The following is a 12957-nucleotide window of genomic DNA, read 5'->3' on the forward strand; positions in this document are numbered from 1 at the left end:
GGACCTTGTTAACTATAATGGATACATACCCGAGTGCCTCCGATCAGTGCGTCGACTCCACGAAACAGCAAGAGCGTCATTACTACCTGCTGTCCGAACTCCAGAGCCTTGTCAAAGACCTCCCGAGGTAACGTAACCGCACGGGACCCAAATGCACACTAAACACAGGACCTAGCATCGGGCTTTGTTAGTGGACAGTCCTATACCTCACTTCTAGCGTTACTGCTTCGATATGGAACTTAACAAAATACCTAGTTATTACCTGTGATTGCGAACCAGTAATAATTTCACGCAACTAACTTCCAGTTAGTAGTTCCATAACTCGTAATCAGGGCTCAGACTACACTGCTGCATCTGTGTGAAGTTTCGTAGTCTTTAACTGACAGACTTGCTCTTTTTCCTCAAGTTACTGAAATGAGCACTTTAGGAACATTTCGACTTTTGACCGTTGTGTGGTGACGCTGTGCTGAGTTTCTGCGTCTGTCAGCTCCTTCCAGCAGCGTCTGTCCTACACCACGCTGAGTGATCTGGCTCTTGCGCTCATCGACGGCGCTGTGTACGAGATCGTCCAGGGTCTGCTCGACATCCAGCACCTGACGGAGAAGAATCTCTTCAACCAGAGACAGAAGCTGCACACAGAGCACAGAAGTACGCAGAGATCAAGTGACCCCCACCCCTCTCTCTCTCACATAGATAGATACTTTATTGATCCCCAAAGGGAAATTCAAAGTGTAACAATAATGAAGGCACACAGTTTGAGTTTGTGCAGATGACATGTTTTTGTTTGGTCTCACTCTGACCCCGTTTACACGAGCATGTGTATTTTTATAAACGAAGACATTTCCCTATGTTTGAGCCTTTCGTTTAGACGCAAACGGAGAATTCGCCCCGTAAAACGGTTATCCAAAAAAACTCCGGCCAAAGTGTTTTTTTGGGAAAACTCCGTTTATGCGTTTGGTTCTAAACTGTGGTAAACGGAGTTTTGGGCAGCCAACGTCACAGTATGCGACAGAAGTACACCAAATGTGCGACCAATGTTTACATTTACATGTTCTCACGTGCGACTTTTCAGGGTTCTGATTGGTTAATGTGAGCTTGAGTTTATCGTTAGACTGCCACTGTGGTTTGGCGTGCTCATGACAGCATGTATGTACACGGGTTCGTGTAAACACATTTTAAGAATAAACGGTCTCGTGTAAATGCAGTTTTATTTGCAAATGTAGATGGCCAGATATTCGTTTAGGAAAATACCCTGCTTCGTGTAAACGTAGTCTCTTCCCCCTGTCTCCTCTTGCTCTGGCTTTGGTGGTGTAATTTCAGTACTCAAACAGGATTTGACACGAAAGCACAAGCAAGCGTTGCAGGTCTGCAAGTCTCACAACCTGGCCCTCCTGAAAGCAACCCAGCGGACAGAGACTGAGGTACACACACCAGTCAAATGAGCTCTTACGCTGACACACACACTGGCTATATGACACACACTGGCTATATGACACACACTGGCTATATAACACACTGGCTATATGACACACACAGGCTATATGACACCAGTCAAATGAGCTCTTACGCTGACACACACTGGCTATATGACACACACTGGCTATATGACACACACTGGCTATATGACACCAGTCAAATGAGCTCTTACGCTGACACACACTGGCTATATGACACACACTGGCTATATGACACACACTGGCTATATGACACCAGTCAAATGAGCTCTTACGCTGACACACACTGGCTATATGACACACACTGGCTATATGACACCAGTCAAATGAGCTCTTATGCTGACACACACTGGCTATATGACACACACTGGCTATATGACTGGCTATATGACACACACTGGCTATATGACACCAGTCAAATGAGCTCTTACGCTGACACACACTGGCTCTACAGGGCTCTAGAGTGCGACCAATTTCTAATTTTTCAAATGTGCGACTAAAAAAAATCGTAGGTCGCACCGGTGCGACCAGCTATTAGAGAGAGGAAAAAGTGTCCGCATTGAAACTCTACCTTTGGTTTAATAACAGAAACATATTTGGCCAATATCGTGGTTTAAACAAATCACAGATAGTGAAGGGCGGGACCTCCCCTCTGATTGCCCGTGGCCCAGTGCCTGTGTGTAAATTTGAAAATGTGTGTGCTGCAGAGAGAGAGGTTAGAGACCCGTCAGATAAACAGAGTGGATGTAGTTGCATTACAGTGTGGTCACATAGGCCGAGATAAATGTCCCCTCTCCCCACTGCCTTTCAGCGGCTGGCAGCAGCAAACCGATCAGACGAGCCTGAGATGATGATCAAGTTTATCGTTGCCTACGATAGGCCTAGTGAAACTTCCCTTCACCAAGTTCAGTCCGAAATAATTATTCACCAGAAAAATAGTTTGAACGTAGGCTAAACCCAACGTACAGGAATGCCACTTGCGCCAAATTTATAGGAGTCATTGCAGATGAAAAGGCGTCTTAAAATTGAGAACAATGCATACAAGGCCTTGGCGAACGACAGAGATACAGATATCGCCGAAAAGGAGTGCGTCATTGACCGCAGTTACATGCAGGGAGTAACCCGGTGTTACATGGCAACTGGCTTCCGTGTTAACTGGCTGCGTTGATGACGTTTCATGATTGATGACGAGACTTTGACAGATGTGGCCGCTTGCAGATTTGTCACTTTCTGATATACTAGAGACGCACACAAATATGCATGACATGTTTAAAAGTCAAAAATGTGTGTAGTACTACATGCACTGGACCATCAATATGCCACCCAAAAAACAAACACCTAAATAGCATAAATTAACTTCACGTGGGTATCGAACCACAAATAAATTTACCTGTCTGCTTGTTAATCAGACGTATATCAACTTGCGCCACGAGCCAGCTGACAGCACTCACAAAAATTGACTTCAGTTGTATGATTAAAAGAAGTCAGCTAACGTTACGATAATTGTAACAAGTTAACATAGCTGTTCATGTTATCTGGCTACCATGTTATCATGCTACCGTTGCCCAAGCCATTTAGTAGGCCTTCAGTATCATGGTTAAGTTTTACAAACATTTCACTGAGGTTAGGCTGTGGCCGCCCCTACCTGAAGTGTCTGTAGAGCCAATAAATCAGCAAATAAATCAAATAAAAATGTGTTGCCTAATTGTGTATCCTTTTGTCCAGCCTATTCTTTTAAGAATTCAGTTCATGAAACACAGGCATTGAAACCCACACTGCAATGGGCAGGAGAAGTCTATAACGTGTCCATATTTTACACAGAATTTGCGCACAGGAGAATCAAAATTCTTAGGCTTATAGGCTATTAACGTTAATGTTGCTGACATGTAAACATGGGTTTGATATTTTATTGATATTTTATTTAGCCTACCAATTCACATATTTGTGCTTCTCCTCTGGCGCAACAGATTAATGCCTATATGTTGCTTTTTCACGCAGTCGACATGGGTTCAATCCTCCCCATTACACGTTTTTTTTTATTATTTATTTATTTTTAGACCAGCAACGCTTCCTCAATTTAGGCTACAGATACTAGGTGGCCACAGAGAGTCTGACCAGCAGTCAGTGAAAACTTAACCATGATACTTTGAAGACCTACTGGCTTGGGCAACTGCTGTAGCAAGACAACATGTACCATCAGCCATGTTAACTTGCTACAATCGCCAGCTGACTTCTTCAAATTGTATAGACTAAGTCAATTAAATTTCATAATGACTTATCAGCTAGTTCGTGGCGCAAGTACATAGATGAATGGTTATCATGTAAGTGGTTTCATTTGGGAAGCAGGTTCAATACCCACGAGTTGTTATTAGGCTATTTGTATTTATTTTTTTGGTGGCATATTCATGGTCCAGTGCATGTAACGTACTACAGACAATTTTGACATTTAAATATGTCATGCATATTTGTATTTGTTCGTCTCCAGTTTCCATCAGAAAGTGACAAATCTGCAAGCGGCCACATCTGTCAAAGAAACGTCATCACTCGTTAAACGTCACCAACGCAGCCAGTTAACATGGGTGCCAGTTGCCATGTAACACCGGTTTTCAACAGCAATATTCGTTTTGCGCGCGAGTTGTGTAAACTCATTCTGATGGCATCAATCAATTTAAAGGCACACTATGCAGGTTTTTTAGCTTAATATGCAAGTTTTTTAGCTTAATTTACCTTCATTTAACAGCTTCAGAGTCATTGGAATGGTTATATGACTTTTTTCGGGTTGAATGGTGGCCGTATCGCTTCCCCCTAGCGCCTGTGAGCGGAAAAACCACCCTTGCAACTGTGGGCCGGCGGGCCGACGGCCTCAGTGTCAGGAAGTATAACGAGTGTAACGAATTACTTTACTGCATTCAAATACACATACATGCCAGGCACCGGCTAGAAAAAGGTAGCGATGGAGTTTCTCAGACATTCGTCATGACAGAGCCAGCGAAAAAGAAGCTAAAACCGAGAAAACAGTAAGGAAATTGCCAATACTGCATAGTTTACCTTTAATCCGGTATTTGGCGCAAACCGAATATCGCTGCTACATTTAAAGCCTGAATATTCTCTGCATGTATAACTGTGGTCATTGTGTACGGTGAATTGAATGGACACATTTAGATCGAGCATGGCAAGTCATTGCAATAGCCTATAATAATAGGCCTACCATTTCGTTACTGCATTAACCATAGTGATGTTCTTATTGAAAATTTAAAAATACTAAAATTAAAAAGTAAATTGCATTGTGGGACTGTCAAATGATTATTGCAATCATCATTGCAAAATCACATAAAAATCCCCCAGGCTACTTGGAATATCTCTTTAAATTGTGCTCAAATACATTTCTATGGAAGATGCTAGGATGGCGAGCTGGTTTAGCCAAGGCCTAAAGATCATGAAGGATAGTATGTATGACATTGAGCCATGAGATGTGCAGTTTGAAGCCCTTAAAAGACGTGCACTGTTAATTTACTCACTGTTATTTTTATTTAATCTTGAGATGTTTTAAGTTTAAATTTCAGCTCAGTGAAGCACTTAAAGCACCAACACTTCATTAAGGTACTTTTCTTGTAGAATTGTAAATCATAAGTCATAGGACAACCTATATAGGACAGTAATTAAGGAAAAAAAGTGAACCTGCTGCGGTGTTAAATGCGATGTGGTTGAAAATTTGGGTGCATCTAACTTTTGTGCTGGTGCACTTAAGAAAAAAAGTTAGGCGCACCAGTGCAACCAGTGCAAAAAGTTAGTCTGGAGCCCTGCTCTATGACACACACTGGCTATATGACACCAGTCAAATGAGCTCTTATGCTGACACACACTGGCTATACGACACACACTGGCTATACGACACACACTGGCTATATGACACACACTGGCTATATGACACCAGTCAAATGAGCTCTTACGCTGACACACACTGGCTATATGACACCAGTCAAATGAGCTCTTACGCTGACACACACTGGCTATATGACACACACTGGCTATATGGAAATCTGACTTTTAGTCTTTTAAACACAACAGCTCAGGTGGCTTTGGATAGCCAATCGAGAAAATACTCGAATAAAGGTTTGTGGCAGTAGCCTATCATTTTGGGCTACATTAAAATGACATATTTTACAGGACTTTGCTGTATGCTTAAATCATGTTACAGTCAGAATTTTAGATCAGTAACCCATCAGTTAAATTTGTACCGTTCTCATCACGTTAAAACCAGCAAAGTATAGCAACGTTGTTGCTATGGGTAAACAAAACAATTTTTTTTGTGTTCTGTCTGGCCTGCTAACTATCTAATATTTTTAAGTAGTTAGGTTTTATAACTGCAACTCAAGACAGTTGGGTGTTATGGATAATTGTCTGACCACTCGCTGTAGAAACTAGGCTATATTATAGGATAGCTCATTCTGAATGCAGCAGCCTATGCCATAGGCTACCTTTGAACACTGTTGCCTTCTCGTTTTTGCGCTGTCAAAAGATGCTATTAAATCCACTAGAAGCTAGCTACTAAACCAAGGAAGATACCAGGGTTAGCTAACGTATCTTCTAATTTCAACCTCTCAAAATGTTTTTTTTAACAGAAACTCAACACGGTTAACAGGTGCTACACTACTCGCCATTTCTGCATCTTGAAATGAAACGATAGGCCTAATTTATAACTGGCGGAATAATTTGAGCAGTTCTAGAATATGACCATGGGGCAGACTACTTTACAACCATACATGCGTCTTTTAGCGCGGATTGCAATCCTTATTGAAGCCGCCAGGGTTATGCGATAAATTATTGAGAAATGCGATCGTCGAGGTGCCCTGCCCCAACATTGCATGACACATTAAACTCAACGAGAATCGCCACCATCATCCAAAAGTTGATGTCAATAGACCAAAAATAGTTGGAAAGCCTACAGAAACTATAGATAATTAATGTGACAATCACATTATTAAAAGTAGACTTGGAGCAATGATTTACTGAGGAACTATTTTTTGTGGAGGATGCTTCAGGTAGTTTGATGCCCCACCTGCCCATATGGACCGCACACTCCTGGTTTGTGGTGACACATACATTATTTAGACATAGGTAAACAATACAAGCTGGATTCCTTAATTTGGATTTAAAATAGTCCCACACTAACAGAAAGATTCAATGAAAATCTTAATCCATGTGCTCTAACTCCCAGTCAGAGGCCAAATTACATACCCCCACCCCTCTCTCTCTCACATAGATAGATAGATAGATAGATAGATAGATATAGATACTTTACTGATCCCCAAGGGGAAATTCACATACACACACAAGCACAGACACACATACACACACACACACACACACATTCACACACAAGCACAAAGAGACACAGACACACTCAAATACCCTCACCTGTGTGTGTGTGTGTTGTGTGTGTGTGTTGTGTGTGTGTGTGTGTGTGTTGTGCGTGCGTGCATGCGTCTCCCTCCTACCAGGCTCTGGAACTGCGTGTGAGGGAGGAGCAGAGAATGATGGACGAGAAAATCATTGCTGAGATCGACCAGAAGGTCTTGGACCAGCAGAACACGCTGGAGAAGGCTGGTGTGCCCGGCTTCTACATCACCAACAACCCACAGGTCAGTTACCATAGCAACAACAACCCACGGGTCAGTTACCATAGCCACAATAACCCACAAGTCAGCTTCTACATCACCAACAACCCACAGGTCAGTTACCATAGCAACAATAACCCACAGGTCAGCTTCTACATCACCAACAACCCACAGGTCAGTTACCATAGCAACAATAACCCACGGGTCAGTTACCGTAGCAACAATAACATACAGGTCAGCTTCTACATCACCAACAACCCACAGGTCAGTTAGCATAGCAACAACCCACAGGTCAGTTACCATAGCATAAATAACCCACAGGTCGGTTACCACATCACCAACAACCCACAGGTCAGTTACCATAGCAACAATAACCCACAGGTCAGCTTCACATCAGCAACAACCCATAGGTCAACTCTCATTTAGTAACAGCAGGACAAACGTGTTAACTGCCAACCAGCTCCGTCCATTAGATAGAACACAACAGCCAACCAGCATCGTCCATTAGATAGAACACAACAGCCAACCAGCATCGTCCACTAGATAGAACACAACAGCCAATCAGCACCGTCCTTTAGATAGAACACAACAGCCAACCAGCATCGTCCACTAGATGGAACACAACAGCCAATCAGCATCGTCCATTAGATAGAACACAACAGCCAACAGCCAACCAGCACCGCCCATTAGATAGAACACAACAGCCAACCAGCTCCGCGTCCATTAGATAGAACACATAGAGTTGTCCACATTTAGACCAACACTCGTTGGAATTGAAGGGTTGTCCACATTTAGACCAACACTCGTTGAAGTGCCTCTGGTAATTCCTTCATCCTACACTCTGACCAGTCTGAACTGCAGGGGGCGTTCAAGTCATTCCAGTCCTGCAATATCACCAGCTCTCTCTGAAATGTTACGAGTGTACCGTCAACCATCCCGTTTTTTCCGGGTTTTACACTTATTTTTACTGTTTTCCCACTGTCTTCCCGTTTTCATATTTTCCCGTAAAATATCCCGTATTTTAATACTCTCGTAACATTGGCCCGACCACCGGACCGGTCAGTGTGCTGTTGTCCTGTCGCTACCCCCTTGCCCTTCCAGCGGAACATGTTTTCAAAGCATCGATTTGCTTGCTTGAAGGCGACGTTAGAGTGATTTAAGATGACAGGGTGAGAGCACAATTTGACGGCAATCTGTAAGCAAAGTCACGTTAGACCTAGCTCCACACTTCATTTACTTAGTGCAGCAGTTTGTAGTCTGAATTCTTGCTGTTAGTAGAGGGATACCAACAGAAAGATGACCACCGGGAAATCTCCCTAATTTTCAATGCTCAATGTTGACCGCTATGGTCATGAGGATCTCAGGCGTCATGGAGTAGCATCCGGCGTCATGTAGTGTCATGCAGTAGCATTTAGTTTAGACAGGATGTGAGGCTCATGTGGGCTCTTGTGATGGTCTTTCTCCTCTTTCCACAGGAAGTGACCATCCAGATGAACCTGCTGGAGTTGGTCCTGAAGCTCCAGCAGAAGGAGACGCAGTCAGGAACTCTGCCCTGAGTACGTTAACTCTGCCCTGAGTTCCTTAACTCTGCCCTGAGTACGTTAACTCTACCCTGAGTACGTTAACTCTGCCCTGAGTACGTTAACTCTGCCCTGAGTTCCTTAACTCTGTCCTGAGTACATTAAACTCTGCCCTGAGTACGTTAACTCTGTCCTGAGTTCCTTAACTCTGTCCTGAGTATGTTAACTCTGCCCTAAGTACATTAACTCTGCCCTGAGTACCTGAGTACATTAACTCCGCCCTGAGAGCTTTCTCTGTTTACATTAGCGGGATTTTATCCATAATAGATGAACATGTTTCTACTGAATCTGTATGATTCACGTGCGTGCTCATCTGATTGGTCCAAAGATCACTCTGTCCTACTGACTGCTCATCTGATTGGTCCAAAGATCACTCTGTCCTACTGACTATCGGAAGGACAGCTGGCAGAACAAAGGACACCAGGACGATGACATTCGAATGGGCTGTCAGACGAGATGGCCTCCATTCCCAGCACAGACCACTGCTGTCCGTCAGCTATCGTGCAGTGAGGCTTGGGCTCCCTCTTCTTTTCTCTCTCTCTCCCTTTACCTCTCTCTCACTCTCTCTCTCTCTCTCTCTCTCTCTCTCCCCCATTACCTCTCTCTCTCTCACTCTCTTGGGCTCTAGACCTGCAGGACTCTGAGGGAGAGATGGACAGACCTCTGAATTGGACAGCATTATCTCTCTCTCTCTCCCTCCTCTTTTCTCTCTCTCTTCCTTTACCTCTCTCTCTGTCTCTCTCTCTCTCTGACTATGAGGTCTCTTGAGTTTTGAGTCTTTGAGTCTTGAGTTGATCATCATCCTCAGTGCTGTAGAGGGGTGATTAGCCAGTGCACCAGGGATGTGCTGCAATACTTCAGATTTTCTGTTTCTGCTTATTTTATGTATTTGTTTGTTTATTTTATAATTTGTTTGTTTATTTTATGTTTTATACCTTTTTTTGTTTTCTCTTGAGATGCCTACCGAGTGAAATTACTGGATATGTTTTTGTTTTGTTGGTTAACATGTTTGGAAGGACATCCTTTTCCTCACAGTGTGTTCATGACCATTGTAATAAGGACCTTAAGATGTCTTTCAGTTGCTGAGCCAAATAAACATTAAGGCAAAACTCCACTTGAGTTTGATAATAAATGAACAATATGAACTCCACTTGGGTTTGATAATAAATGAACAATATGATCTCCACTTGGGTTTGATAAGAGAGTAACAATATGAACTCCACTTGGGTTTGATAATAAATGAACAATATGATCTCCACTTGGGTTTGATAAGAGAGTAACAATATGAACTCCACTTGGGTTTGATAATAAATGAACAATATGAACTCCACTTGGGTTTGATAATAAATGAACAATATGAACTCCACTTGGGTTTGATAAGAGTAACAATATGAACTCCACTTGGGTTTGATAAGAGTAACAATATGAACTCCACTTGGGTTTGATAAGAGAGTAACAATATGAACTCCACTTGGGTTTGATAATAAATGAGAGTAACAATATGAACTCCACTTGGGTTTGATAATAAATGAGAGTAACAATATGAATGGGTCTGTAAGCGATGCAGAGGAGTATCTAAACCTAGATAACGCATTTCGGTTATTCTGGTTGAATTTAGCCATGACGTGGTTTCACAAAAGAAATGGCACATATGTTACCATGGGGATTAATTGTGTGCAGCCAGGCTTAGTTAATTCTAATGTTAATTATGTATACTTATTGGCATCATGTATACTTATTGGCATTATGTATTATTGGCATCATGTATACTTATTGGCATTATGTATACTTATTGGCATTATGTATACTTATTGGCATTATGTATTATTGGCATCATGTATACTTATTGGCATTATGTATACTTATTGGCATTATGTATTATTGGCATCATGTATACTTATTGGCATTATGTATACTTATTGGCATTATGTATACTTATTGGCATCATGTATACTTATTGGCATCATGTATACTTATTGGCATTATGTATACTTATTGGCATTATGTATACTTATTGGCATCATGTATACTTATTGTTGTGTTTGTATATTCTGTTGTGTCATGTGTATGTGTGGTACACTGTGTGTGCAGGTCTGTTGTGTCATGTGTATGTGTGGGACACTGTGTGTGCAGGTCTGTTGTGTCATGTGTATGTGTGGTACACTGTTCAGGTCTGTTGTGTCATGTGTACGTGTGGTACACTGTGCAGGTCTGTTGTGTCATGTGTATGTGTGGTACACTGTGTGTGCAGGTCTGTTGTGTCATGTGTATGTGTGGGACACTGTGCAGGTCTGTTGTATCATTTGACCATTCTGTTCTTGCTGAATATTGCCACTAATATATTTGATAATTTAAGTTATCAGTGTCTCTCCAGGTTCTGCACCACTGGGAACAGATGAGTTACAGGATTATTGTTTTTCATATGTACATGTCATTCCATGTTGTAACCACTAGATGCCGCTGTTGCTCTTAACCCTTATGAAGTTAACTTTTCTGAACTCCATTTTAGTATGTCTGCCTACAAGTACAGAGTTCACATTTTCAAAAGAAAAGCAGCACAGTTGCAGAATAATGTGGAACCAGTTTGTGCTATAAATTCAGAAAATGCTGCAGGAATGTGCTTGACCCCCCTATCAATAGTATTTGTTTAATTTTAAAGAGTAAAACTATCTAATAATGCTAAAGTCTCTCGAATATCAGAATATTTCAAAGCCAAGGTAGGCTACCAAGCGCAAGATTTAAATGGGAAGTGCACTTGAGAGCGAGCAGAGATGACTACACTACGCTACGCTACGCTACGCTACACTACACTACACAGTAATGGGAAGTGCACTTGAGAGCGAGCAGAGATGACTACACTACTCTACACTACACTACACTACACTACACAGTAATGGGAAGTGCACTTGAGAGGGAGCAAGGATGACTGGTTTGAAGTGCACTTGAGGGAGCAAGGATGACTGGTTTGAAGTGCACTTGAGGGAGCAAGGATGACTACACTACATTACATAGTAATGGGAAGTGCACTTGAGGGAGCAAGGATGACTGGTTTGAAGTGCACTTGAGGGAGCAAGGATGACTGGTTTGAAGTGCACTTGAGGGAGCAAGGATGACTACACTACACTACATAGTAATGGGAAGTGCACTTGAGAGAGCAAGGATGACTGGTTTGAAGTGCCATCACGCTACCTGCTGCACCACCACACAATACAGAGTAAAGAATAACTATATTTTGTATAAATTCTTCAGAACTAATAAATAGTAAATATATAAATCAGTGCTTGGTGGCACTGTCTGAAAAGTTTCAACTTTTTGAAGTTGGACATAAGGGTGATAAGAATATGAAAATAGGTTGATGGGACTTTATTTCCAACTGATGGAGCAGGCTAGTTCACTGGCATAAATTACCATGGTTACTGAGCTAGGATTCACGTCAGCCACAGTATTAGAATATGAATCTCACTTAAATTAGTGAGACTTATCAAAATAAGCCAGGATTTACCTTTTGCTTGCTTGATGGACTACCCTTAACCTTACACCAGATTGAGCAAGAAACCCAAACAAAACCACCTGCTGTTGTATTTCCCCTGCATCCAGGAACAAGGAAATGTTGTGACATGACTCCAGCACTATAACAGCAGTAGTCATGCATAGTCTCATTACCGCATGTGCTGAAGAATGCTGTTTTTGTCAGATAACACATCAGGCTACTAAGAGTGGGTTTCTAAACAGGTGACTGGTGTTGTGGCTCTCTGGCTGGGCTGACTATCTGATTTGGCTCCATTGTTTGCCACTGTGTCAGAAGAGGAACTGTGGCAGTTGACAGGAGGAAGCAAGAGGCTCTGCATATCACTGGTCAGTAACGATGATGGATCCACTGCTTGGGCACACTGAACCTGAATCTCTGTTAACTACTATGTCCACTCAAAACCTGAATCTGTTAACTACTATGTCCACTCAAAACCTGAATCTGTTACCTACTATGTCCACTCAAAACCTGAATCTCTGTTACCGTAAAATTCCAAATAATAGCCCGGGCTTTTATTTTCCCAAATCGCCAAACTGCTCCGGCTAGTATTAGAGACAGGCATCTATGAGAGAGGCCTTTAATTCCCTTTACACAAAACTTTTCCTCTGATGACGGATCATCATTAATTTAGTGTTGAGGTGTTGTTCATTCTCTGCGGTGTATCATGTCAATCATCAGGGGGGGAGGAGCTGCTGACATGGGCATGGCCACAACTTGCCTCACTGAGGGCTGTGCACATCCCGAGCGTGTCAAACCGAGCGGCCGACATGCTCTCC

General features: G+C 42.3%; 1 protein-coding gene across 2 annotated transcripts in view; it reads left to right on the top strand.

The window, feature by feature from the left end:
- Positions 1-11007, top strand: part of dgcr6 (DiGeorge syndrome critical region gene 6) — an 11305-nt gene extending 298 nt beyond the window's left edge. Inside the window, exons 1-6 of one of the 2 annotated variants that reach the window (XM_076270252.1) lie at positions 1-127; positions 488-648; positions 1321-1421; positions 6956-7096; positions 8548-8628; positions 9022-11007. The exon at positions 1-127 is cut by the window's left edge and continues 283 nt beyond it. In XM_076270252.1, the coding sequence (XP_076126367.1) occupies positions 18-127; positions 488-648; positions 1321-1421; positions 6956-7096; positions 8548-8628 (594 nt within the window). In that variant the 5' untranslated portion in view covers positions 1-17 and the 3' untranslated portion in view covers positions 9022-11007. Of the gene's footprint in view, positions 128-487; positions 649-1320; positions 1422-6955; positions 7097-8547 lie in introns of both variants that reach the window. The other variant, XM_076270251.1, reaches the window with a different exon arrangement.
- Positions 11008-12957: the final 1950 nt, after the last annotated feature.

The sequence above is a fragment of the Alosa pseudoharengus genome, unplaced genomic scaffold (assembly GCF_046254945.1).
Source record: "Alosa pseudoharengus isolate Yale_2024_CS ecotype anadromous, Long Island Sound unplaced genomic scaffold, YU_APseudo_1.1 YU_APseudo_1.1_scf_6, whole genome shotgun sequence".
NCBI classification, from domain to species: domain Eukaryota; kingdom Metazoa; phylum Chordata; class Actinopteri; order Clupeiformes; family Clupeidae; genus Alosa; species Alosa pseudoharengus.